This window comes from Lethenteron reissneri, chromosome 45, assembly GCF_015708825.2.
Source record: "Lethenteron reissneri isolate LAM-NWPU_2019-01 chromosome 45, ASM1570882v1, whole genome shotgun sequence".
Taxonomy (NCBI): domain Eukaryota; kingdom Metazoa; phylum Chordata; class Hyperoartia; order Petromyzontiformes; family Petromyzontidae; genus Lethenteron; species Lethenteron reissneri.
In genome coordinates this window covers 7425414-7452520 of record NC_083823.1, presented here as the reverse complement: position 1 = coordinate 7452520, position 27107 = coordinate 7425414, and the positions used below count along the sequence as shown (strand labels likewise).

Below are 27107 nucleotides of genomic sequence, written 5' to 3'. Positions count from 1 at the left end.
TTGCCGTTGTCTGCAACACTTTTTTGCCTTACAACCTGCAAGCTGGTAAGGCACAAAAGTTCCCCATGCCCAGAGTTCTAAAGCTCGCGCCCAGTCCCAGACCCCAGAGTCCCATGCCTAGTTGCAGAGTCCCATGCCCAGAGTCCCAGTGTCCAGAGTCCATTTCCCAGAATCCAGTGTCCCAAAGTCCAAAAGTCGCGTGCCCAGAGTCCCCAAGCGCTGGGCCACAATGCTGCGCCGACCTTCTGTGGCGCGTCCTCCTCGGTGACGAGCCAGTCGAGCTCCGAGGCGGCAGGGAGCTGCATGCCCTGGAATCGCCGCAGCAGCCCCATGGCCACAGCCTCAGCGGAGTTGGCACAGGAGCTGGGCGGCCCACTCAGGGACATCCTGCACACGCGGGCACAAATACAAAGATCCCCCCCGTATAGCCTTAACAGACTGAAGGGGCAAGTTTTGTTAACGACCACGTATGAAGGCCGGAACAGGTCGCCAGGGAGTGGGTGGCCAACGCCAGGCCCGGCCACATTTGTCTACCTAGTGGCTACGTTTCCACGTTGCACCAGGTACTCATTTGAGGCTGAGTCGACCTAGGGGAGGCCCAGGAAAGGTTCATATAATCGTTACTGGTGTTGGCGTGAGCGGGAATCGCACTCGGGTCGCCGGGTTCATAGCAAAGCACGCTCACCGCTGCACCACCGATCACACACGGGCACACACACACACGAGCGCACACGCACTTGCGCTCAACGCCTGCGGGCTGTGGATGATTTAAAAGTGCATTGGGACGTGAGCCAACGCTCACATAGATAAATGCCATGCATATAAATGGTGTGTCCATAAAAATGTGTGAAATTTATACTCATTTAAATAATCACCATCATCATCACCAGCAGCAGCTGCAGCAGCCAGGGTAAGCCCACTGCTGGATGAAGGCCTTCCCCAAGCCACGACCAACAACAGGCTTGTAGATATAGTCAAGTGCAACAGTTGTGTTACGCGCAATCTCCTACGCACAGAAATAATGATGAGAACGGCAAGTATTTACTCGGGAATGCCTCGCTGAGTTTCAAGACTCTTTTTCAGGAGGGTTCCAGCATTTGAGTTTGGCCAATTCCATTCACGATTATTTGTTGGGTTGTAGGAGCAAATCAGAGTGCCCGAGAAATCCCGGACACACGAGGAGGTGGCACACAACACTCGTGGATATTTCACAGGCCCATGCCGACAGCAATTGATAAATCACCCACTGGTCAACTATCCAAGGATTAACCAGGCTCAAGACCGCTGAGCTTCCCAAGATCCAACAACAATAATTTTAACTTGGTGCCCTTATTGGGTTAGAGGGCTATGCAGGACTAGCAACTAGAATCCCGGCATTAACCCGGAGAGAGACAGCGGCCGCAGGCAACACTCACAGCGACTCGGAGCTCTGCAGCGACGAAGTGAGGCTGCCCAAGGGACTGCTCGCCTCCCGCACGCTCCCTGCGGAGAAGATTAAACCACAGCGCGCGTTACAAAATCAGAATACCGGAGGAATCAGATGAGCTTTAATGCTCTTTTTCACAGATTTCCAGTCGGGGCACGGGGTCAGAACATTGCAATGACAAACAATAGAAAAACACGATAGCAGTGCAAAGTATTGAAAAGGTAAACAAATCACTTAAAATGTATTTACAAATAGAACTACACTATTTAGTTTATTGTCTCACACTGGTACGTCAAGGCCAATCAGTTTCAAAGACAATGCAGAAATTATCAGAGCATATTTGTTTGCATGTTTTGCCACAAGTATGCGTGGTTAATACGGACTTTTTATGCCTCGCAATAGGTACTACATATTTGGTGTTTGAACATCTTAACACCACCAGTTTTTTTGCCAGAAAGGGTTTACGCCTATTCTTTTTTCATCATTTTTGATACCGGCAAAAAAGTCCACATGATAGGCACCGGATAGGCTCACAGTGATGACATCACCTTGACCCCCCCATTTAAGACCGAAACAGGAGGAGGACTTCTTCACAATTCTGGCTATCGCCTGATGAGGCTGGTTGTTGTAATCAGCAGTGAAACATCGTACTCGAATTGTAAACGTTGTGAGTTTACTCTCCAACACCCAACGGTGTGCTGAACTAGTAACTAAGTTTGTTTACCTAACAAACCTTACTAATTGGCTGTGTCGAGGGTGGTGGCGGATTTAACGACACATTTATATTTACGTGATCTAACCCAAAAAAAAACCCCTTTATTTTGGATATTGGTCGCGAAAGCCCGACAACTACGTGTTAAACCGACTGCCAAAAAGATCCCATGGATGTAAGGAGCAATGCGACGCTGCGGTCCCTCACCTGCCGTCTCTGTGTCGCAGTTCTTCCAGCTCTGGCAGCTGGAGAGGCAAGATTCCGTGGACACGAAGAGATCCGAACTCTCTGAGGGGCTGCTGGCTGCCGGCAGGGCGACTGACACGCGACACACGGGTTCAAAAGTTTAAAGTTTTGTTGTTGTTTTTTTAAGCAGGTGAGGAACTCGCGAGACCAAGTGAGAAGAGCGAAGTGATCTGGGTCACCAAAGTGGAAAAGCAAAACTGACAACAAACAAAAGTAGAGCGTTGATGCAAATAGAAATCGGTACAAAAACAACAGCACCGCACGAGGAACCGGGAGATGTTTCGAGGTGAATATTGAGGCTTCCTGTTCCGAGACGTCTGCAAGTTGCAGGGTGGGTGTCCCGTTCACCGCTCAATCTCGGAGCGCCTTTGTTTTTAAAGACGTTGTACTCACCGCAGAGAACCGTAGCGACATGACCACACGCTACGATTGCTGGCGCCAAACATTTCCACACGCCCTCCTGCACGGTCTTGTGGGAGCCTTGTCCCGATAAATACATTTTTTTTCCTTACGATTCCGTTCCGATAATGTACACGTGTATGTCATCGAAATGTGAAAGGGTTAAGCCATTGAGTAGCCTCCGTGGGGGCTTGGTGGATGTTGGCGACATTGCCCGCGAATCGTCGGTGCGGGGGGCGTGGGGATGAGGGGGTTATGAGCGCCGATGCGGCCTCTCACCCTCGAGTGGTTCGGTGGTGTCCGCCGCTCCGGCCTCCTCCACCCTCAGCTCCGCGCCGGCCGCGTTGCACTCCACCCAGCCGTCGCTCTCGTCCAGGCACTCGGGCCCTGACACGGCCCCCACCGCCGCCGTCTCCGCCGTCTCCGCCTCTGCCTCCTTCGCCGCCAACGCCGCCACCTCCAGCTCCCAGCCGCGGTCGCCCAGCAGGTTGCACTTCATAAGCTCAATGGCGGCGATGAGCGACTCTGAGATGCTGAAGTGCGCGTTCTCCTGCAGTGGGGAGAGACGTGGAAACGCCGTCAATGCTCCACCTCGTCGCCAACACCCCACCTTGCCACCACAGACCACGCGTCACATGATCCCACGCTGCCCCCAACCGATTCACAGACCGAGGGTCACATGATCCACCGACATCCACCAAGCAGAGGTCGCAAATGGGTTTTGATTCCTTACCCGTATCCGTACCCGGCCGCACCAGGGTCGCAAACGGGTACCCGTACCCGTACCCTACCCGATACCCGGCTACCCGTACCCAGCCGGGTATCGGGTAGGGTACGGGTACGAGTACCCGATTGCGACCTATGGGATGAAGCCATGTTGCAGGCTCGGGTGGGTTGATTCTAGGAACTTGAATTGTGAGAAGAGACAAGACGTTGGGAAATGAGTGACAAACGGTTACTCACCAGTGACTCACGGCCTACCCGTACCCGTACCCGGCCGCACCAGGGTCGCAAACGGGTACCCGTACCCGGCCGGGTACAGGTACCCGGGTATCGGGTAGGGTACGGGTATCGGGTACCCGGTTGCGACGTCTGCCACCAAGCCTTCCCAGAGGCGACCGAATGGCTGAATAACCTCATAACGTTGCAAACTTCACCTTGCTATACAGGGTGAATATATGTAGGGTAAAAGGTGGTAAGGTAATAGACAGAAAACATCCGTTCAGCCACACAAATTGGCCCAGTACTGCTGGTGTATTCACCCTGACCTTGTGTGTGAAGTGGTCCAACGACCAAGCCGGTTCGTGGCTGGGAGGGTTCTTGAGTTTTTGCATTCATATCGACACCTAATTATTCGTGGTGCGTTTTTAAAAAGCGGGCCGACAGCCCCGATGAGGCCACACGCTTTCGTTGCAAGAGCCAAGCGGGCGAGGCCCTGTTGCACACACGCAGTGACGACGCCCGTGCCAGAATACCTTCTCCAGGTCGGCGCACATCGCAAAGTCCTGCTCCGAGAGGTAGCTGAGGAGCGACTGTCCCTCCGACGGCCGGCGAAGCTGCAGGCCTTCCCCCAACTTCCTGCTCCAGCCGTATGCCCCATCTGCTGCGACAATCAAATCGTATAAATGCTCATAAATTGACCGATAATGCCTTGATATATAGGGGATTGCAAAGCTTGGGCAATTGTTGCTTCCCAGCTTCATCAGGTGATTTACCAGAATTGTGGCCAGGTGGCGGGTTAACGACACGTTTATATTTACGCGATCTAAGCCAAAAAAAAACTTTATCATGAATAGGTGGATGGAGTGGCCAGGTGAGGGAGCAGGCGACTGAGCGGGGGCGAGAGGGCGGGGGCGAGCCGGTGGGGGCGAGCCGGTAGGGGCGAGCGAGCGGGGGCGAGTGGGTGGGGGCGAGCGGGCGGGGGCGAGCGGGTGGTGGCGAGCGGGTGGGACAATGCACCACCTGCAGGCCTTGGGGCGGTGTCGGAGTGCAGCGCCTGGCTGCACGCCTCCCTGCTGGAGGAGAACGCTCCGTCTGCAGCGAGGCAGGTGGAGCAGCACACACATGAGACAAGGGCCACACTTCGCACCTCCGATTAGCAAGATTGGCTACACGTAAGGTGTGAAAGAAGTTCAACATAAATACATGCAGCTTGGGTTTCCTGTGAGATGGGTATAAGGGTTTGTACAAATGTGTGCAACTGTATGATGCACAAATTGGCAAACTCATGACATTTCGCACTTGTATGGAGCAGGCACTTCAAAATCCCCATGCAATCATTCCTATTGATACCGGATCCATATATCTGCATCCATCTTACTCTGGTAGCCAGCTATGATAAATCCATCCCATTTCCTAAATACAAGTAAAGATGTAAAGCAGGCTAACACTGGGTACCAATGTTCTTCAGCATGTACGTGGTCCTGCTGTAAATCATTATTATGATTTTAGTGCTCAAGAGGATTTAGACAACGTGTGGACAAAAAAATAACACAAACCTAATGCTATAATGAAATAGTGGAATATGTCCTTTGATTTTAGTGGAAATAAACGAGTGGTTATTATGTTGAAGTATGAGCATGCAAGTATCAATAGATAATATATTAGAAACATGATGGATAAGGGATACTATGCACATCAAACCTTCATAGGGATCTTCAACTATTGCAGGGATTTTCCAAAATCCGACTTTTGTCAGCATGAAGGAAAAAGATACATGTGAGCCACAGGGCGAAAATGACAACCGTGGGTGCAGGAACACGACAGCTGGCAAGTGAGCCGAGTGGCCGTGTCTCCGAGTGGTGGTGTGAGCTGAGTGGCCGTGTCTCCGAGTGTCCGTGCGTGCGCTCACCGTGGCGGTGGTCGCGTGCGGGCCCCACGTCTGACTGCGAGCGCTTGTGCTGCTTTCCCTTCCTCCACGGCTGCATCCCCTCCTGCTCTTGCTGCTGCTGCCGGGTCTCCGCGGCCGCCGCCGCGGCACCGCTGTTGACGGCGATGGGGAGCGAGGCCTGCGTGGGCAGCGAGGCGAGCGAGGACGACGTGGACGTCGAGGACGACGACGAGGAAGAGGAGGACGAGCAGGAACGGCCGCGGCTCGAGCCTCCGACGGCGAAGTACTCCGGCCCGTCGTCTGCGTCCCTGGGGGAGGACGCGGCGCTGAAGGGGGCGGCGCCCGCGGCGCGTGGATCCGCTGGCGTGGACGAACAGGGAGCAGCGGCGGTGGCGCTATCTCCGCCTCCAATGGGAGAGTGCGACATCTCCAGCCAGCTCATCTCCTGCTCCGTGCCGGTGCCGGCACACAGCGAGTTTCCCACGGGGCGCGTCACCACGTGCCGCTCGCCCGCTGGTGCTCCCTTAGCGTCGCCGCGCGGGTCCCCCTCGTGCACCGCGCCTGCAAGACAAATGGCCGTGTGACCTACCCCCGCCCTGTGTGCATTCCCACGAGCAGGTGTAGCCGGCTCCGGGATGGCTCCGTCTCTACGATCAGCTAAAGGTCACTCCTCCTCCGTCTACCAACCCCACCTCCTCCACCAGTTCGACGCGATGGAGACCAATCAACACACCGACACAGTGCTACACTTGTGCCAGGCATATATTTTCTGCAGTCAAATTAGCATTTGGCTGCAGGGAAAATTTTTCATTTCTGATTTGTGTACTTGTTCACGCAGGCAAACTCTGGACCAGTCTCTACCTTCAGCGTCTGATTAAATGTGGATCCATCTCATTCCTTACAAGACTAGCAGACATCGCCATCGGCATTTAACTCCTGAACATGTGCAGTATGTATGTTGAACTTCTTTCGCAGAGTACGTAGCCAACCGTGCTAATCGAAGGTGTAGGAACCGATCGAAGCTCGTGGGTGAAGTGAAGGGTGCGAGAATTCAAATTCCAAATTTATTACCAACTTTAAGTATGAAATGCTTTAATAAAAGAGTTGAAGCAGATCGTGCATAAAATACAAATGCATAGAGTGCATCTTTCCAGTGATTGTCACTGCTATTCTTAAATGAACGAGTTCCCAGTTACCTTGGGGCCTCTGGTGTCTCAATTGTTGAACAACAAACACCGCTTATTTTCAAGCTACATATACAAGTACCCAGTGGTGGAAATGAGCCGGTATATACGACAGGGACACCATACCGGCACTTCTCAGAACAACAAACCTGCGCGCATATCACACCGGCACGTTCTGTTCCTATTTCGATACCGCGACGTCTCCGCAGAGGGGAAACAGAAGCGGACATGAGCCTCGGGACGAATAGTTTCCATTCCGGCGATTCTCATTTTCCATTTCCATCACTGCATGTATCCCAAATGTGAATATAAAAACATTTTAGATGAATGATGCTTTCAACTTTTATTCAAAAGAACGAACCTGCTTCTGGCGCAGCACTAAACGAAGGAGCTCGCGCCGTGAGCGGGAATCAAACTCGGATCACCTGATTTATAGTGCAATGCGCTGACCACAAGCCTACCACTCCCCCCCCTTAAGGTCGGCACGACACACGAGAGGGTGGGTTGCCAGCATCACGCCCGGCTACCTTTGTCTCCCCAGTGGTGATGCATACACACCACACCAGGTACTCATTTGAGGCCGAGTCGACTTAGAGGAGGCCCAGGACCGGTTCAGATAATGTTCACTGGTGTTGGTCGTGAACGGGAATCGAACTTGGGTCGCCGGGTTCATAGCGCAGCGTGCTAACCGCTACACCACCACTCCCCTCCTCATACACCAACACACCCACGTACTCATGTTAGCTGTGTTCAGGAAGAGACCACGATGAGTCTTATTTGCAAAGAGTGACCTGGGGGTATTCGTCTACCCCTAGTGGGTGATGACGTGCGTAATCCCAGCTGCTGCTAGAAGCCAGCCCTGAAGCTCACCACCGGCTGAAGGAGGTGCGGCGGTCAGGCTGGCGGCGGCCGTGCCGGTGGTGGTGCCGGTGGTGCCGGCGGTGGCAGCAATGCCGTGCACCACATGAGTCAGAGTGTGGCGGCGTGGGCGCGCGTCACCCGGGCCGGCCCCACGCCCCGCGCCGGGAGACACCGCGAGGCTCCAGCTCCTCCGTCTGGCGGCCGCAGGAGTTCCGCCGACAGCCAACGGTGTGGCTCTGCCCAAGAGGGCGGCACCGGAGGGGCGGCTCCCTTTCGCCAGTAGACCCACGCTCCCCTTGCACAGCTGATCAGATTCAGAATCAGAATATTTATGGGAATCCGATGAGCTATGAAGCTCTTTTTCACAGATGTGCAGCAGGGACACAGGATCAGAACGTTACAACAAACAAATAAAACAAAAACACAATAGGACTGCAAAGTATAGGAAAGTTAGTCAAAAATCACTTTAAAATATACAAATAAAACTAAAATATTTAGTTTATGGTAAGATGAACTCCCTAATAGAGGTTTTTTGGGTTATATCACGTAAATATATAAATGTGTCATTAAAACCTGCCACCACCCGACACAGCCAACTAGTAAGGGTTGTTATGTAGACAGAACGTGGCCAATTCGTCACTAGTACAGCACTAGTGTGTAGCGTAGTGTATAGTGTAGTGTATAGTAGTGTAGTATATAGTAGTGTAGTTTATAGTAGTGCAGTTTATAGTAGTGTAATGTATAGTGTAGTGTATAGTCTAGTATACTAGTACAGCACTAGCCGGTGTGTTGGAGAGGCAAGCCACAACATTTACAATCTGAGTACGACGTTTCGGCAGTAATTAAACTAGCTTCATCAGGCGACAACCAGAGTTGTGGAGAAGTCTTGCTGTTTCGTTCCTTATATGAGAGGTGTAGATGTGGTGACAACGCTTCTGCGCTCTTGTGCAAAGTGGGGGGGGGGGGGATTACCGAGTCAACGTACATTATGCATGTGCATTATGCGAGCCGTAAGTGCTGCGTGCAAGCGAATCATCAAATAATACATTATTTAAATGCATGCCTAGAAAGGGCAGCATACTTCATAAACACAATAGACATGCAGGACAAGATTAAAGGGCTTGCATAATGCACATGCATAATGTACTTGACTCAGTAAGCCCCCCCCCCCCCCCCACTTTGCACAAGAGCTCAGACGCGTGGTCACCACATCTACGCCTCTATATAAGGAACGAAACAGACTTCTCCACAAATCTGGCTGTCGCCTGATGAAGCTAGTTGTAATTACTGGCGAAACGTCGTACTCAGATTGTGAATGTTGTGGCTTGGCTCTCCAACACACTGGTTAGTGCTGTACTAGTGACAAATTGGCCACGTTCTGTTAACGTGACAACCCTTACTAGTTGGCTGTGTCGGGTGGTGGCGGGTTTTAACGACACATTTATATATTTACACGATCTAACCCAAATAAAACTCTATTATGGATGATATTGGTCGCGAAAGCCTATGTAGTAAGATAAACTAGTTAGTTGTGTTGCGTAGTTTATTTAGTTTATATCACTAAGGTAAAGCTCACTGAGGTATTAACTTATTTTTTTCAGGTGCAACCTGGCCACAGCCGAGGCACGGAGGGCATGCCATCACGTGACTGATGACCAGCCCTCGTGTTCCTCTGTATGGAAGAGATTGGAAATTTTTGTCGAGCCGGAACTTATAGCTAGAAATGTTCCGCGTGGATATTTTTTCAGAAAAATACCGAAAACTCGGCTACGTGTGTCTCACCAGCGCGGTGCTGATTTCAGTGAGCAGGTCCATGCTGTTCTGTTCAAGCGCGTCCAGGCAATGCAGCATGGCGGTGACGTGCACGTCGCTCAGCACAAACGCCGACTCTGCGGACAGATGACTCAATCGGCACCCCTGCACAGCGCTAATGCAATACACCTCACCACGCAACACACCTCACCACGCAACACACCTCACCATGCCTCACCACGTAACACACCTCACCACGCAACACACCTACACGTGCGCCTTACCACGTAACACACCTCACCACGCAACACACCTCACCGTGCAACACACCTACACGTGCGCCTCACCACGTAACACTTACACAACACAGCGCACCACACAATCAACCCGGCTGCTCAATACACCTCACAACACAACACCTACACAGCACACGGTGAATCACTGAATAGAGCGCGGGGAGCTGGGAGAATTGTTACATAGCACGGACTCTGTGCTTGGGGAAGCCTTCATCCAGCAGTGGACTTATCATGGCTGACAATGAAGAGGATGATGATGATCCAATTGCATGGCATTTAAATATCCATCAAAGAGGGCCACTGCATCGCACGCTTTCAGATGCACTTCTGCAGCCGTCTGGAACACTCTTCCGTCCTATATTAGGAAACGGCTGGAGCTATGCACTTTCAAGGCATCTCGATTGAAAACTCCTTTCTTTACATCTGCTTTTTGTGTTAAATTTGTTGTCGTTCCCTCGCACCTCCGATTAACACGGTTGGGTACATATAACGGCTAAGAGCTCTCAGTATGGCAGACACAAGACACTGACCGGAGTAAAAGGCAAGGACGTGGGCCCTGTGGGCGAGCAGTGGCCGCAGTTGCGGCGCGAGGCCCAGCCTCTCCAGGCTCTCCCTGAGCCAGCGAGCACCGGGGGAGGAGTCCCCGCTCCCGGACTGTCACCGTGCCGGGAGGCGCCGCCGCTTCCTCCAGCGTCGCGCCCTGCTCACGCCCGGCATGCACGGTCGCAGCATTCAGCGTGCCTCTCTGCTCGTTTATGAAAACAAAAATCACGTGAACATGGTAACGCGGTGCCATGCAGTATCCGCTCGCCAATTGCATCTACGTCACATTCAAGTGTCGCTTTGCCGGCCGGCGTCTTGCCACGCTGACAAAGGTTGCACATTCTTATACGCCGAGCGCTCTCACTGACTGCGTGTTTTAACCAGACCGTTAGACATGCACCGACTCACCCTTCTGTGAGACGATGCATCAGGATTCATGGTCACAACTTGACTAAAGAACCAGTTCATTTGTATCTTTTTTCTCATTCCATTTCTATTGCTTGGCATTTGTTTCATCTGGTTTGTGTCGTATCATTCACTAAATTAGCCTACACATATTCAGTAGTATTTACATAATTAGCATAACCTGAAAGTAACTGATTGTTGCATATGTGATTTGATTGAAGAATCATGAGCGTATGGCTTGTCCTGTGCAATATCAGAATCATGGGATAAGATATAAAACATTTTAAATGTTCTTTTAATTATTTCTCTACTTCTTAGTGGTATATATATGTATTATGCGGTCTTAAATATGTGTCATTGTTTGCTGTTATACTGGTAGGAACCACCTGGCTCCACCAGCCCACAGGGGATTATTGTGTCCGTCCGTCGTGCATCCAAAAATGGGAGAGGTCGGGCTGGGTGGAGAGGAGAGGGTGGAGAGGGGCTGGGTGGGGAGGGTGGGGAGGGGCTGGGTGGGGAGGGGAGGGTGGGGAGGGGCTGGGTGGGGAGGGTGGGGCTGGGTGGGGGGTGAGAGGGGTGGGGCTGGGTGGGGAGCGGTTGGGTGGGGAGGGGCTGGTCACCCCGTGGTGCCCTTATAAAACTCAACGTTTAACCTACTCACGCCGGCTTGTGCCCGCCCTCAGTCGGCCATATTTGCATAATATACCACGCCGCCGTTGACCCTGGCCATTGACCGAGCAACCCAACGTTCCTACCAGCTCCCTCCGCAGGAATGTGTTAGCGGTAAGTCAAGAAACCTCTCGGTTGGTGTTCTCCTGGATGAAAACTAGTGGGGCTATGTCCTTGCCCAATCTTGACCAGCCTGGCTCAAAACCTAAAAAAAAAAATATAACTGACTATAATCAATGGATCAATACATCACTACATACCTACATAGTCATACTTTAACTTCAACAGGTAATGGGTGAAGAGTGGTAGCTATGTTAATAAGTAATAGGAATGGGTCCTCAAACTTTAACTTGGGTTGGGTTAAAGCAACCTATACACTACACACTGGCAGAAATGGATCAGCAGAATATGTTCTGCTGATGACCTCACATTTGAATGAAAACAGTAGTCTGCACCTTAAAAAGTCAATCTCAGCTCTGTTAGCCCCCCCCCTCCCGATACTTTCCATTCATTGGCTACCACATTCTGATAAGGCCCGTCCCCCCCTCCTCCCTTAACTGGTACTTAAGAGCCTACATCTTGAATCCCTCCCTCACTTGATGCAGCTAATCTGGCTGTGACGGTCCCACCTGATGACGGAGACTTGTGTTGCCTCCGAAACGTCGTGATTTTCATTGTTTTATTTTTATTAATTTTTATTTCATTTTTTACCTACGTGACTTTACCGAGAGAACTAAGAGTATGAATCCTTGCAGTCACGAAAGCTTCAAATCTAGAATCAATCTCAGCTGTTCAAAGTGTTTTACAATCCAGCCAGGTTGGCTCCACGCACAACTGACATCAGAACTCAACCGGCCCCTCTCCGGCTCAGTGTACCTTTTGCGTACGACGCAAAATATTGTAATCAGAATCTTTATCTATCCTGGAGGAATCCTATGAGCTATGAAGCTCTTTTTCACCAATGTCCAGGAGCGGCATGTCAGCGAGTTACAAGCATGTCTTGTTCAGATGCGCTGTCATGGAGGATTATGGGTAACACAGGAATCCCCTGCTATACGTAGAGGATGCGTTCCTGGGAAATGCTACTTCGCTCGAAATTACTTCAAGCAAACTCTCATTTCTTACATGTCATACCTCGGTATACGACTGCATTGGAATATGTCGAATTTGGTATACGTCGTGTTTTGACGAGAGAAAAAATGTCTTGGGATACGACGTCTTGCTTGGGATACGACGCGCTTGCTAGAACTTGTATGGGTCGGGATGAGTCACCGCGTACCCGCGTAGACCCCGTTCACGACTCCTCCCCTTCCTCACCACCATCCTCGTAGGCGATCAACTCCTCTTAGCAAGGTAAAGTGATGTTAAATTTTATTTTTATTTCAATTTATTTTAATTTATTTATGCATTTATTTTAATGTATGTATGCATTTTAGTAATAAGTAGTGTCTAAATTATTTTATGTATAATATGCCATATTAAATATCATTTCTTATACTCTGGAACGGATTATTTCCTTTCCCTTTATTTCTTATGGGAAAAATTCGTTTGGTATATGTCATTTTCAGTATAAGTCCTACCTTCTGGAACGAATTAACGGCGTATACCGAGGTACCACTGTAGATTTGCATATAGCACACCCTCCCGCATGTGCTTGTGGGAGCCTCGGAACCGACAAAGTTATTTAATTTTAGCTTTTCTTCCGAATTCGTGATGAAGGAGGTGTACGTACGTGTACGCCATCGGAACGGAATTGGAAGAAAACTGGGTGACGTACACACACGTCATTGGAATAGGAAAGAGTTAATTAGCCAATAACACCTTTTATATATATAGAGGACTGCAGAGCTTGAGGGGAGGGTGGGGGGGAATTGGCACTGGCTCACCGCTTGTCCGCTTTTCCTACGGTATCTGTTACTCCTCCTCGTGCCTCTGCGTTGTCCTCTCTCTCTCTCTCTTGCGAGAGTGAGTGAGAGCGAACACTGCGGCGACGCATCGCAAGTTAACATATATACGCTGCCAAGCCTGGTGGTGTTCATTCAGACGCTGTCTTTCCGACAGACCTGTTCTTCACCTGAGGACGGCTGCTTGCGTTGTGGCCGAAACGTCATGAGAATTATTTTATTATGTTTTATTTTTATTATTTTATTATTTCCCTTCTACGTGACTTTACCGAAAGAACCAAGAAGATGAATCCCTGCAGTCACGAAAGCTTTAAATCGAAAGTTAACATTGTTACAATGCAGAGGATGCCGGAAAGGTTTAACTCACGATTGCAGAGTCCTGGACGATGCAGGGACACACTTGGGGTGCCACGCTTTGCAGGCTCAAGATGAACGGCCAGTACTGCACATCGGATGAGGGCTGACACTAAAGAGCACAAACGACACGAGCACAAAAACCGGCCTTTGTTACACCTTCAGCTGCTTTAAGCCTCACCCGTAAGAGAGGTATTTTCATAAATGAGTCACATCGGTATGCATTCTGTTCATCTGTTTTGTTCAACTCAGTGACATCCATTTCCCCTAGATTCTATTCTTGCGCGCATGGCAATGTTCGGAAGCTAAATGCCGACGTCGAGTTTTGCCAGCCACGACGAGAGGGCTTCAGGTGAGAGGGTTCGTATCGTTTTGCTATTTCTCCTCCATTGAAGGACCGCAGGCGACAGTGGTTTACTATACGTTCAACAGTTTGGGTTGCATGGCCAGCCATACTACTGTGGCCTGTCTTTAATGTTTCATTCATAAAGGAGATGTGCGCATTAATCTGTTGGTGTCTGGTATGGTAAATAGTTCTATCAGTGTCTTCGAGGAATGTCAGAGCCAGAAGATACGATGCTTGGGTCTCAAATTAGGTGTTTATTTTGGACGTCCGCTTTGTTCCACTCTGGTAAGTTGTGTTTAAGGAGACACAAAAACATGTAACAGGGGAGCCACCATGAGACAAATTACATCTGCCATCCATATGAATCACTGTAGTCTGCACCGCCTCAAAGGAAGAATTGCCAAACTACACAATTTTTTTCCTGAAGGCTTCCCATGGCTAGAAGACTTTGACAATGGCATTCAGGCTCTTGGACGTATTGGCATTTACAAGAATAGAATCTGTTTTTAGTTTTTGACATAAATATTAAAATACTCTTTACAAAATATTATCATATGCCACTATATGTCAACAAATGAACAGGTGCTCGACAGGTAATTTCAATCTAGATTTGAAGTTTTGCCCACTTCAGCAATTGTTTCTTGCTGTGGATGTCCCACCTGATGACAGACGCTTGTGTTGCGCCCGAAACCTCGTGATTAAATTTATTTTATTTTATACCTACGTGACTTTACCGAAAGAACCAAAGAGTAGGTAATTTCACTCAATATGTTTTGTTAAAAGGTGATGCTCAGCTATAGCACATGTTCACTAAAACCACGTGTAGGGTAGAAACGAAGGAAGTGCATCTCAGTGACTCCTCTCCATGTCTCTCCACGTCTCTCCACGTCTCTCCACGTCTCTCCACGTCTCTCCACGTCTCTCCACGTCTCTCCACGTCTCTCCACCTTGAGGCCAGGACTCAGCCCTCGGCAAATGTCCCCACCTTTGCGGCATGCAGGCCGTGCTCGAGGATGGCGTGCATGGCTGCCGTGAGGTGCTCCAGCCCGCCGTAGCACGTCCACACGCCGGCACGGCCTACGCCCACGAGCACCTCCACCGTCGACTTCAACCGGCTCAGCAGCTGCCAGCGCTCCTGGCTGAATCCAGCGAGCACACACGTACATATGTTCATACATGCACACACGCGCCACGGTTTACGCACGCACAGGGAGCATGCTGCGTTGCGCTTAGCACACAACTCGTGCATTGCTCTGCGCTGCATTAATTGTGACAACGCAAGTCTGCATCATAGGCACAGGAACAAAAGGAAGGTTTCGAGCCTAGAATTGAACAGGGCAGGGAGTCAACAAGCATGAATGGCTGATGCAATGAACACATCATGAAATGAGAGCCTGTTTAGATGTCTGGAGAACCTTCCATTTTTATTTTTAAAAAGTATACAACTAGAATTATAGAGAACAGGAGTTTTTTTTTACCGAAATGAAAGAAAATATCTCTAGTTATTTTGGTTGCTGACTCATGTACATTACAAATTGTACTCTTTCATGGGCAGTGGTTTTTACTTTGTTGGGAATGTCTTATCTGCTGAACCACCAAAAAGGTAACAAAAAACATGCAAAAATGCATACAAAAAGCACTCGGTGTTTGTCTGTTATCAGCAGTTCCTGAAGAATTGCATTGTGGTCACCCTTGTCTACGGGCACCATCAAAATAAATCTGAGCAAATGCTTCCCGACTGAAAGTCTGCAGACCGATTTCATTCATTTTATAACTAATCAATACGAAACAGTATACAGATAGTACCCGAGTTACGATGGTCCGCCTTACGATATTTCAATCTTACGATAGCGATACGACAAAATTGTAAAATATTATAAATTTCGCGCTGCAGGCAAACGCAAGTATGCAGACGACGGACAGAATCTTGGCGAGTACAGTACAATATGATACGTTACGATACGTTCAATGCATGTATGATACGTAGCTCTAGCGACTTAATTTTAGGGATTACCACAATACGATACGTTCAATGCATGTTAAAAGTGTTTATAGCAGATAGGATTGTTTCCTGAAAAAACGTTCGATTAAATTGAAGTTAATATAAGTAGGCTAAGAATTTACCTTGTTTTTTTACTTTACATATTACTGTACAATACAATATTGTAATTAATAAATACATAACGTATATATCTTCTTGGTTCTTTCGGTAAAGTCACGTAGAAGGAAAATAATAAAATAATAAAAATAAAACATAATTCAATAATTCTCACGACGTTTCGGCCACAACGTAAGAGTCTGCCTTCTCGACAGACCTGTTCTCCACCTGAAGACGGCTGCTTGTGTTGTGGCCGAAACGTCGTGAGAATTATTTAATGTTTTATTTTTATTATTTTATTATTTAATGTTTTATTTTCATTATTTTATTATTTTCCTTCTACGTGACTTTACCGAAAGAACCAAGAAGATTAATCCCTGCAGTCACGAAAGCTTTAAATCGAAAAATAACGTATATAGTTTATACAATACGGTACTGTAAATTGCTCTGTTTTGCTAAATTATCACCATTCTTTAAGACTCCTGGGTAGGCTAGGCCATCTTCGACTTACAATATTTTTGACTTACGATGGGGTCGTCGTAACGCATCTCCATCGTAAGTAGAGGACTGTCTGTATAGTGACCAGTGCTCACTGCTGCAAGGTCTGCCTGTGGGAATATCATAATATGCAATCCCCACTAATACACTCAGGGGCTTGGCTAATGCCAACAATACTCAGTTGTTTGATATTCTTAGTCATTTCCAGATTACCATTTAGCTTCATATGATTAAATTACCCTTTCCATTTGGTTATGAATCGTAGGACTTTAAATAATGGTGACATTAAAAGCAGAGAAGTGTTTACATTTCACGTCCAAGATGTGTTATACCACTGTTTACAAGTGCTGGGACGTAGATTTGCATGGTTCGTGTTTACATCCCTATGATGTTCAAAAGTACAAGGCTCAAAGACCATACCACATATAAAAACACCCATAAAGAGTTTATGGTCCGTTTCGTGTTCATGTCCCAGACTCGGGCACATCAGGTTAAATGTTATTGCCCTAGATTATAGTTACGTAATGATGCAACTATTCATGAATTGAAATGTATTTTTATGCTCCACCCACGTACGTACATGTATCAAATCGTTCGCTCGCAGTAATTACTTTAAGTTGGTGAAAACTGTTGGGCTAACGTTGCACTTAGGATAAAGGAAGAGTCGAATGTGTACACACGAGATGGAACGAAACAGTAAAACCAAGACAAACAACATAATCAAAATAGACAACATAACCACTCATTTCATGAAACCAGGACACTAAATCAAAATTCCCTGAATCAGAGGAAGTGAAATACTGTACTACACGCCACTAAAAACAACTTCGGATGTGCAGATTTCTTATCGTTCTGTATACGTCTTAGATTTTAAATGTGTGCGAGTACGTGTCTGGTACTCGGTGGCGATCCCAAGCATTCAACATCCCAGAGTCACAGCGGCTCATTGAGTCACTCTGTGGTTTATATGGGATCCTATATATCGGAGTAACTGAGGCTCATTGAGTCACTCTGTGGTTTATATGGGATCCTATATTCCGGAGTCACGGTGGCTCAATGAGCCACTCTGTGGTTTATATGGGATCCTATATTCCGGAGTCACGGTGGCTCAATGAGCCACTCTGTAGTTTATATGGGATCCTATATATCGGAGTCACCGAGGCTCAATGAGCGACTGTGGTGTATATGGGATCCTATATTCTAGAGTCATCGAGGCTCAATGAGCCACTCTGTAGTTTATATGGGATCCTATATATCGGAGTCACCGAGGCTCGTAGGGCCACACTATGGGTTGCCAGAGTTCCCCATCACTTCTCGTTACATTTCGCTCCGAGTCAATGTTCGGCTCAAGACTAGGCCGAAGCCTCGGCCTGGTCTAAACACCGGGCCGGGCACGCGACCGCCGCACCGGGCTGTGAGCCCGACGCGTACCGCCTCCCTCTCCTCACCTCGCATCCTCCTCCTCCTGCTGCTGCTTGCCTTCTCTCGGCTTCTCCACCTCCTCCTCGCCGCTCCACGCACTCGTGTCGCGGCTCAGCAGCATTTTGTCCAAGCGGCGGGGAGCCAGGCCGTGCCGAGGCGACCGTGGCGAGGCGCGCGGTGCCAGATGACGGGGGGTTTCCCTTCGCGACGCAAGCGGCGTCTCCACGACCCCGGGGAAGCGAGCCGTGCCGTGCCGAGCAGAATCGAGCCGTGCCGTGCCAAGCGAGCCGTGCCGTGCCAAGCCGATTCGAACAGTGCCGTGCCAAGCCGATTCGAACAGTGCCGTGCCAAGCAGAATCCAGCCGTGCCAAGCCGAATCGAGCCGTGCCGTGCCAAGCCAAATCGAGCCGTGCCGTGCCAAGCCGAGCCGTGCCAAGCCGAATCGAACCGTGCCGTGCCAAGCCGAATCGAGCCGTGCCGTGCCAAGCCGAATCGAGCCGTGCCGTGCCAAGCCGAATCGAACCGTGCCGTGCCAAGCCGAATCGAGCCGTGCCGCGTGTAGCCGGTATGAGCTCAGGGGCCGTCCATAAATGACGTCACGCACCTAGGGGGGCGGGGGGGTCAGATATTTGTGACGATGTGTGACGAGGGGGGGGGGTTTGATAAATGTGACGTCACATAAAAATGCGCAACTTTAAATCAATATACACAACACGTTCTACTTAATTACAACATCAGAGTGCAGCGCTACATTAAATACGCACTACAATGGCAATAGTTTAAAGCGATTTGAAGCATGTTTTATTTTAAAAATGGAAATATGTTTTTTGGGGGGGGGCAGAGCTTTGTGACGTCATATTTGTGGGGGGGTCAAACTTTTTGTGACGCCGTGTGATGAAGGGGGGGGGGGTCAAAAATCGTCCAAAATCGCGTGACGTCATTTATGGACGGCCCCTTACTGGCGAAACGTCGTACTCAGATTGTAAAAGTTGTGGCTTGGCTCTCCAACACAGCGGTTAGTGCTGTACTAGTACACTACACTATACACTACACTACGATACACTACACTACTCTATACACTACACTACTATACACTACACTACACACTAGTGCTGTACTAGTGACGAATTGGCCAAGTTCTGTTTACGTGACAACCCTTATGTGGTGCCACAGCGACGGGGCCGCTCTGCCGAGCCAGGGAGCCGCCCGGCTTCCCCCACCGCACTGCCCCCAATCACCCGCCCCACATAAGCACACACCCGCACGCATCCCCCCCCCCCCCCCCCCCCCCCCATAGAGCTGGAAGGGAAGGTTACCTGATCGACCGGTTTTTATCCGAGAGACCCTTATCGGGATTAATTCTCACGGTTTCCGGCGATCAGGGAATTGGATGACCTCCCCCGTGCTACGTGGTACCGCGGCGCTGCTGCCGGCCTTAATATGGTAGGTCGCGGCGTGGGGCATTCGGCCACCGCGGTTGAGGCGCATTTCCCCCCACACACACCCCCACGAGTCGACGGGGCAAGCAGGGGAGGCACGGGACAGCATGAATAGCGGGGTCACAGGGGCTGTTGCGCATAGTCATGGAGGGTTGGGATAATTGCGCTTGAGCGCGCAAGCCCCATTGGTAGGAAGGGTAAGGGAGTAATTAGGATTTACGCCTTGCACGCAGCACACTGATTAGCATATCAACAGCGCCTGGGGACTGCCGTGCGCGGGCTTGGGGTGCACGAGCCCATTGTTCAGCGCAGCATCCCCTTTGGGAGGTAGGGAGGATAAATAGAGGAGCGCAGAGGGGAAATAGCTCCCTTCTCTCCAGGCCAGCGGACCAGCAGGAGTTCCAGCCAGCGACCCGGACGTCCGTGCGACGCATCGAGGTAGGCTGTTAGCGCAGAGAGCAGCGAACCTCCGCGGGCACCAAACAGTGAGTGGGGAGGTGAAGTAGGGTATCGTAAGCCGATAAATAGGGAATAAGTACAGGTTTAGTGGAATAGGCCAGCCTCGTCGACTCACTGATTACACATCAATTCGCAGGTAGCATATAATAAATCATTAATAGCGAAGCGTGGTCTCGCGTGATCTTGTCGTGCGGTGTGAGCGTGTGGGTGCGCTGTGTGCACCGTGGTTCGCCACGTGAGTGAGCGCTGCGCGGAGCTGAGCGCGCGGGTTGCGTGTGGGAACGCGTGTGGTACTGTGTGTGCGTAAGCTCGCGGCGTGCGTAATAGGCGTACCCCAGGTGCGCGATCATAACGCAAGCGGCCAGCAGACGGCGAGCGCTGCGCAGAGCGGCGCAAGAGTGGGTGTCGCGTGTGTTCACTCCGTGTGTGATACAGGTGCGCGATCATAACTTGCGTAGTTGGTGTGGAGTTGGAGTGCACGGAGCGGCGTGTGTGTGTGTGTGCATACGTTCGTTACATGTCGGATACGGATGCGCATTGGTAACGTGCCGCACAGGGCTATACTGCGAGCACGGCGTTTGATTGACGAGGATGTGCGCACGTATGCTCGCAGCGTGGGAGCGCGGCGCGAGGCCGTAACAGTAGGGGCGTCGCATTCGAATGCCGGCGAAACCGTAGCGGGTAATAGGGAGGTGGGGTAACGTAAACGGAATAGGGGATGCAGGCGGGAGGGACCCCGGGGGCCAACGGCCCCCACACTTACTAGTTGGCTGTGTCGGGTGGTGGCGGGTTTTAACGACACATTTATATATTTACACGATCTAACCCAAAAACATCTATTATGGATGATATTGGTCACGAAAGCGTACGTGTTAAACTCTGTACAGTATTGTTTCCATAGCTTCTAATGTTTTTATGTAATTTTTTGTCATTGCGGCTCGTCACTTGCGTGGCCTGGGATTGAAGATGCTGTCTTAGTGTGGGATGATCGATGCCCCTTTATGTTGCAGTTATGAGCGTGGTGGTTGCTGCCTCATCCTGTTGACTGCCCCAGTAAACATGGAACGTTGAACAAATATTCGCCCAATGGTTCGAACAAATGTCGGAAAGTACAGAATGTATGCCAACCTCGAATGTGTTTGCCTGTCTGTCCTGCCTGCCAACTCTGCATATCTGCCCTCTCTGGAAACCTGTCTCTGCCTAAATTTCGATGTAAAGCTTTCGTGACTGCAGGGATTCATATTCTTGAATCTCTCGGTAAAGTCGCGTAGAAGGGAAATAATAAAATAATAAAAATAAAACATAAAATTCTCACGACGTTTCGGCCACAACACAAGCAGTCGTCCCCAGGTGAAGAATAGAGCTGTCGGAAAGACAGCGTCCTAATGAACACTGCTAAGCTTGGCAGCGTATTTTAAGCTGGGTGGTGTCTCTACCTGCCAACCCTGTCTGCCTGTTTTAGCTGCCTATCAACCAGCATTCCTCCCTTGTATGTATGCCAATTCAAGATGTATATATGTATGTCAAACTATTTCGCACCCTACGTGGACAAGCGTGCGAATCGGAGGTGCGAGGGAAGGACAACAAACGAAACACAAAAAACAGTTCTAAAGAAATTAGTTTTCCCAAATAGTGTCATAGGATCCCATATTTCGTTTGACCAAGACCCATATTTCTGAGTTACCGAGGTTCATAGGGGCAGTCCATAAATGACGTCACGCAATTTTGGACGATTTTTGACCCCCCCCCCCCCCCCCCCCTAGTCACACGGCGTCACAAAAAGTCAGACCCCCCCCCTCAAATATGACGTCACAAAGCTCTGCCCCCCCCCAAAATAAAACATGCTTCAAATCGTTTTAAACTATTGTCATTGTAGTGCGTATTTAATGTGGCGCTGCACTCTGATGTTGTAGGAGAAAACATTTACTTAAAAGTATATTTAATTAAGTAGAACGTGTTGTCTATATTTATTCAAAGTTGCGCATTTTTATGTGACGTCACAATTCTCACCCCCCCCCCCCCCTCGTCACACATCGTCACAAATGTCTGACCCTCCCCCACCCCCTAGGTGCGTGACGTCATTTATGGACGGCCCCATAGAGCCGCACTCTAGTTTATATCGATTGTAAATGTCGGTGTAGCACAAGGCTCACACTGTGGAGTTCGCCACCAGCGTTCGTTGTAGCTGAAGAGTGGAAATCGCTCTGTGCCGTGGACAGAGCTGGTATATATGGGATCATATTCCAGAGTCACAGTAGCCACTCTGTGGTCTATATGGGATCCTATATTTCGTAGTCACCGAGACTCGTAGAGCCACACTGTGTGCGGGTTGCCAGAGTTCCACATAACCTCAGAGGTCGCAACCGGATACCCGTACCCTACCCGATGCCCGGCTACCCGTACCCGGGTACGGGTACCTGTTTGTGACCCTGGTGCGGCCGGGTACGGGTAGGCCGTGAGTCATTGGTGTGTAACTGTTTGTCACTCATTTCCCAACGTCTTGTCTCTTCTCACAATTCAAGTTCCTAGAATCAACCCACCCGCGCCTGCAACATGGCTTCATCCCAGAGGTCGCAATCGGGTACCCGATACCCGTACCCTACCCGTACCCGGCCGGGTAGGGTACGGCCGGGTACCCGTTTGCGACCCTGGTGCTGCCGGGTCCGGGTAAGGAATCTAAACCCGTTTGCGACCTCTGCATCGCCTCTTGGTGGAGTTCATTCTCCTCGTTGCGTTTGGGAACCCGGCGTCTAGACCAGGCCGAAGCCTCGGCCTGGTCTAGACGCCGGGCCGGGCACGCGATCGCCGCACCCGGCTGTCATGTCGGTCATACCGCCTCGGTGAAAGACGGTATGACCGAAACACCACGAGCGTCTGTTGGGATGCGAATAATTAGCTATGTTTATATACGGTACAAACAGCAGATATTCGAATTTAAATATAAAGCTGTTTAAAACATCACGAGTGAGAAAGTGAAACAGCCGTTTTGTATTCCTTATGGTACGGCCCATATTGTAGGGAAGATCCGGTGACGTCACTCCCATAAGTCAATGCGTGATATTCTAACAATGTTATATTTTCGATACAAACACACGATCTGTGACTTTGTGTTATTAAATTTAAAGGTATTTACAATGTTTCCATGTTCAGCGTATATAGTGTTACATGTGATTATAGCTTATTTGTGATAATCATTGTATGACCCCATAGCGTATAGAGAGCCTCTGTGGGTATGTGTACCCCACCACCGACAAGTTTTAGTTATCGCTTCTCGGCCTTTTGGCTAAGATCAAGTGTAGTATCTGTTCTTATCAGTTTAATATCTGATACGTACCACATTGTGGTACCTTATATTAAATTGATTTTTGGGACAGGGAGATGGAATAGGGGCTTGCTCCGTCCACTCCGCGCATCAACCCGGTATTGCAGTACCTCCGGGAATGGTGCACCTCCCCGCTTGGGGAGGGAAAATGTTAAACAAAGAGAGTGCAACAGCGTTTTCATCGAATGAGAAGTTTACGAGACTTTAAAGCCTCCAAAGTCATCACAAGGCTGGTCCCCCATCTGTGTCATCAAACTCACCGACGTTGTATGTTGAATTTCTTCTCACCCCCCTTATAATTCAAAGCCTACGAACTCGTCACAAGGCTGGGTCCCATCTGTATGAGGGAAAATGTTTAACAAATGTCAGAGGCCTAAATGTTGAAACTGGTGACAAAGCCACCACGCCCGGTACAGCGCATAGTTACCCGGTGTCTCGTACGGTAACCTCATTAAATATGAGCGCATTGCGTGTGGAGAGAGAACACACCGAGGATGAGTGTACCATCCGGTCCTGTTTGTTTTGCGTCTGAATCACGTGTGCCATCTGGAACGCCGGGTTTGGTCGGTCTCTCCTGTCTCACCTCATGCGATTGTCCTGCTTTGTCTGGCTCCATTGAACTCTTTCGGTTGTCATGTCCCGTAGGATTTTATATTATAATTATCAAAGATTGGCATACGAGAGAGTCCGTGAGTATACGCCTCGAGTTTAATATTAAATCGCTACGCTTACATATGTAGTAAGTATGTAGGAGGCTTGACGACAGGATCGGAGGCACACTTGTTTATTACACCAACTTGTGCATACACAGTAATTACGGGTCACTTGGCTACAGGGATACACAACAGCTAACCCCGCTAACCTGTGCCCAAGTCCTCCACTACGGAGCTAGGGGAGGCTATCTATCCCAGCCCTGGTCAAGCTGGGATCCCGGCACCCTGAGTCTCCAGACCTGCTCGTCGGTCTGGGCTCTCGGGGCCACGCCACCGGCTTGCCCTGGTCGGCCCTTATAAGGACAGCGAGCCAGGGGAGCTCGGGCCTATTCTAGCAGGTCTTCCTTCTTCTCTGGTTAAAGCTGAGCTCCGACCTCGAGCCCTCCGGCTCACCACCTTTTATAGGGCTCGGCCCCCGGGAGGGGCCCGTGGGGGATGCAGGTGCGGACGTCGGTGCGAGCACCTCCCCTGTGTACGGCCGTAACCCCGCCCCTTGTGTTTGTTAGCCATCCGTGGCCATGCACAATTACACCTCAACATCCGTGGCCATGCACAATTACACCTCTATATCACCCCCCCCTGTACAGCTCGCAGCCGTCCCCGGCTGCAAAAAAAATTAGAATAAAGGTGCATCTCACCCGAAAGCCGTGTGTGTGCCTCGCGTAATTTTAACAAGAACAAAGAGAACCATAACAAGAACAACAACAGGAAGAGAAAAAAAATAACCCGACGCACCCCCCCGAATAAATACCCCAAAACCGACATATATACACGCACTCCGGACGCCACCCCCCCCACTGTCCGCAAGGCCCCCCAACGGCCGACCTCACAATAGTCTGCGCGTTTTGGCGCGCGTTCTCGCGACGGGCCCGTCACAAGGGCCCGTCCCGGCACGCTCAGTGGCGGTTGTTGACGATCCGGGTGCAAGAGAGTCTGGCGTCGCTGCCGAGTGACCCCCGACCCCTCCGGGAGGGGTTGGCGGGCGTGGACCCGTCACTCCTGTTGCACCTGGAGACGGAACAGTTGATGTCAGGTTAGGCGAGAGCAGCGACGTCGGGGAGTCGGCGGAACCCTCACACGTTTGGCCATGCGTGTGTGTGTGTGAACCACGGGGCGGCGCGATGAACGGTTTCAACCTTGAGGGGTGCACGTACCACCGACGCCTCCCCCATTTGACGCGAACACATTGCGGCCGCAAGACCTGTACGACCTCCACTGGCCCCCGCCACGGCCGTACCAATTTTGACGAGGTTGCCAGCGGCACCTGGGGACAGTGCAACCATGCCCTGTCCCCTGGTTTCCATTTGAACACATGTACCCGCCCCAGCCGAAGCCTCTCGTTCGCCCTCTGGCGGAGTTCAGAATTTTGCACGGCCGCTTCCCGCGCCTCAGACAATTTGCTGATGTTAAATTTAACGTGTTCGGACAAGTTAGACTTCGCCTGGGGCGCCGAGAGCTTCAGCTGGGTCGTTACAGGGGGGTTAGCCTCGCGTCCATACATTAAAAAGAAAGGGGAAAATCCGGTGGCCGCATGGGGAGCCATCCTGTAGGCCTGCAACACACCGGCTATGCGAAGGTCCCAATCTGTCTGGGATACTGACACCTGCTGGGACAGCATAGACGTGATGGTCCGATGCAGCCGTTCCACCATCCCGTCAGTTTGTGGGTGATACGGGGAGGTCCGAATTTTCTCTGTACCCAAGAGGTCGCACACCTCGCGGAGGAGTTTTCCCGAAAAATTCTTACCCTGGTCAGTAAGCAGCCGTTCCGGAGCACCCTTGTCGAGGACATAGCCCTGGACAAAGGCCTCCGCGATGGCTGCTGCCGACTGGTTGGCCAGGGGCCAGGCCATAGGCCATCTCGTGAAGTACTCGACCCCTGTCAATAAATACCTATTCCCCCTGGGTGTAGCGGGAAATGGGCCGAGTATGTCTAGAGCAACGAGCTCGTTAACCCGGGAAACCTTTATGGACTGCAGCGGAGGGTTGGACCCCCTAGCAGGTGGCTTCCGCTGCGCGCATTGCGTGCACGACCCCAGGAGATCCCCCACGTCCTTTGCCATGCCCGGCCAGAAGAAATCGAGCTGGAGCGTGGCAAAGGTCTTGTGAACCCCCAAGTGCAGAAGCCGCTCATGAACAGCCCATACCACCTTACCCCTTAATGCTGCAGGCACCACGAGCCGCTGGCGGCGGGTTTTTCCGTCCCAGTGCATTAAAAGACCCTGGAACAACCCCCACGAGTCAACGTTCGCCACGCCCTGACCAACCAACCCCGGCGCGACGGCGCAGAGCGAGGAGGGAGGTGTCCTCCATTTGGAGGCGTCCCCATTCCGCGACCGACAACCCCAGCAACGAATCCCTCCCTTCTTGCTCGATAGGACCCGAAGCCAAAGGCGCATCGGCGGCGGCCACGAGGACCGAATCGGTGGTGACGTTCGGGGGCCTACAACGCCCCGAACCCAAGAGGCAAGCGCACTCCGAAGTGGGTGGCAACCGCGACAGGGCGTCAGCGTTCGTGTGGCGGACGCCCTTACGATATGTGGTGACAAAGTCATAGTCTTGGAGAATCTCCAACCATCGAGACAACTGGCCCGATGGTTGTTGAACCCGCAGGGCGTACTGTAGGGCCGCATGATCTGTACGGACGGTGAAACGCCGACCGTACAGATACGGGCGGTACTGCTGAATGAAATAAACAATTGCCAATAATTCCCGACGGGTAACGCAGTACCGTTGTTCGGCTGGAGACAGTACCCGACTACCCTAAGCCACCACATGCTCTACGCCCCCAATGAGCTGGGACAGCACGCCCCCGATGCCCGTGTTACTTGCATCTGTATCGAGCAAGAAGGGTTGTGAGAAATCGGGGTAATTCAACGGCGGAGCCCCCACCAGGGCATTCCGGAGGGCGCGAAAAGCAGCTTCCTCCTCCGGCCCCCAATGAAACCTGACTCCCTTGGACGTCAAGGCATGCAATGGTTACGCGATCGTAGCGAAGTCAGCCACAAACCGTCGATAATATGACGCGAACCCAATGAAACTCCTGACCTCTCCCACCGAGGTGGGAGTCGGCCAGGAGCTGACGCATTCCGTTTTGGCGGGATCAGTGGATATCCCCGAGCGCCCAACAATGTGACCCAAATACCGCACCGATTCGCGGAGCAAATGGCACTTCTGCGGTTTAAATTTTAAATTGGCAGCCCGCATTTAGAGAAAAACAGCACGCAACC

At 50.7% G+C, this 27107-nt stretch overlaps 1 protein-coding gene and 1 non-coding gene across 2 annotated transcripts in view; one reads left to right on the top strand and one right to left on the bottom strand.

Annotated features, from left to right (window-relative positions):
- The window catches only part of LOC133353940 (run domain Beclin-1-interacting and cysteine-rich domain-containing protein-like), a 31408-nt gene extending 13239 nt beyond the window's left edge, over positions 1 to 18169 (bottom strand). Inside the window, 14 exon segments of the mRNA XM_061570462.1 lie at positions 243 to 387; positions 1416 to 1482; positions 2346 to 2456; positions 3063 to 3333; positions 4259 to 4386; positions 4746 to 4817; positions 5635 to 6174; positions 7668 to 7962; positions 9441 to 9547; positions 10237 to 10360; positions 10362 to 10406; positions 13595 to 13693; positions 14913 to 15066; positions 17972 to 18169. Of these exon segments, the coding sequence (XP_061426446.1) occupies positions 243 to 387; positions 1416 to 1482; positions 2346 to 2456; positions 3063 to 3333; positions 4259 to 4386; positions 4746 to 4817; positions 5635 to 6174; positions 7668 to 7962; positions 9441 to 9547; positions 10237 to 10360; positions 10362 to 10406; positions 13595 to 13693; positions 14913 to 15066; positions 17972 to 18066 (2253 nt within the window). The 5' untranslated portion in view covers positions 18067 to 18169.
- A 4937-nt stretch (positions 18170 to 23106) lies between these two features.
- On the top strand, positions 23107 to 23297 carry LOC133354015 (U2 spliceosomal RNA). Its single transcript, XR_009756522.1, has one exon. It is a non-coding gene; the product is annotated as a U2 spliceosomal RNA (small nuclear RNA).
- Positions 23298 to 27107: the final 3810 nt, after the last annotated feature.